Source organism: Myotis brandtii, unplaced genomic scaffold (genome assembly GCF_000412655.1).
Source record: "Myotis brandtii unplaced genomic scaffold, ASM41265v1 scaffold2325, whole genome shotgun sequence".
Classification (NCBI taxonomy): Eukaryota; Metazoa; Chordata; class Mammalia; order Chiroptera; family Vespertilionidae; genus Myotis; species Myotis brandtii.
In genome coordinates, this window is record NW_005358747.1 from 382,696 (window position 1) to 383,234 (window position 539).

At 70.9% G+C, this 539-nt stretch overlaps 1 protein-coding gene across 1 annotated transcript in view; it reads left to right on the forward strand.

Moving 5' to 3' along the window:
- The first annotated feature begins 315 nt into the window (after nucleotides 1-315).
- Nucleotides 316-539, forward strand: part of TSNARE1 (t-SNARE domain containing 1) — a 35,431-nt gene continuing 35,207 nt past the window's right edge. The window contains exon 1 of the mRNA XM_014539980.1: nucleotides 316-495. Coding sequence (XP_014395466.1) covers nucleotides 320-495 — 176 coding nt within the window. The 5' untranslated portion in view covers nucleotides 316-319. The remainder of the gene's footprint in view (nucleotides 496-539) is intronic.

The window sequence follows — 539 nt, forward strand, 5'->3', positions numbered from 1 at the left end:
CTCAGGCTGGCCGCTGGCCGGCCCCCTGGTCACCCCCCTGGGGGTTGGGGTGAGAGTCACATCCCCGAGGCGCCTGCAGACCTGGAACACGTGCGTGAGGGGTGTTTGCCTCTGACCATGAGCGCCACAGGCAGAGGAGGAAAGCGGGGAGCGGGAGAAGCCCCTCCCTAGACTCAGGGCGGGGCCCCTGCCAGAGGCATGACCGAGCGAGCGAGCGAGCGAGCGAGCTGGGCTTGTGCTGGGCCAGCCGGGAGGCCCCGCCCAGCCTGGTGACCTGGCAGGTGCTCGGTCACACGGACGGTCTCCCAGGCCTGGCTCCATGTCCTTGGCCTCCGGCTGCCTCTTTGGGGGTGGGGCCCGCACCCTGGAGTTGGGCATCCCTGGTGGGGGGACCTCTGTCCTTACCCCGGTCCCCTTCTCTGCAGCGACCTCCTTGGAGCAGAGCCTCCGGTCCCTGGGGACACCGAGGGACACCCAGGAGCTGCGGGACAGCCTGTGAGTGCGCCCCTGCCCCCCCGCAGCCACAGCCACACGCACGC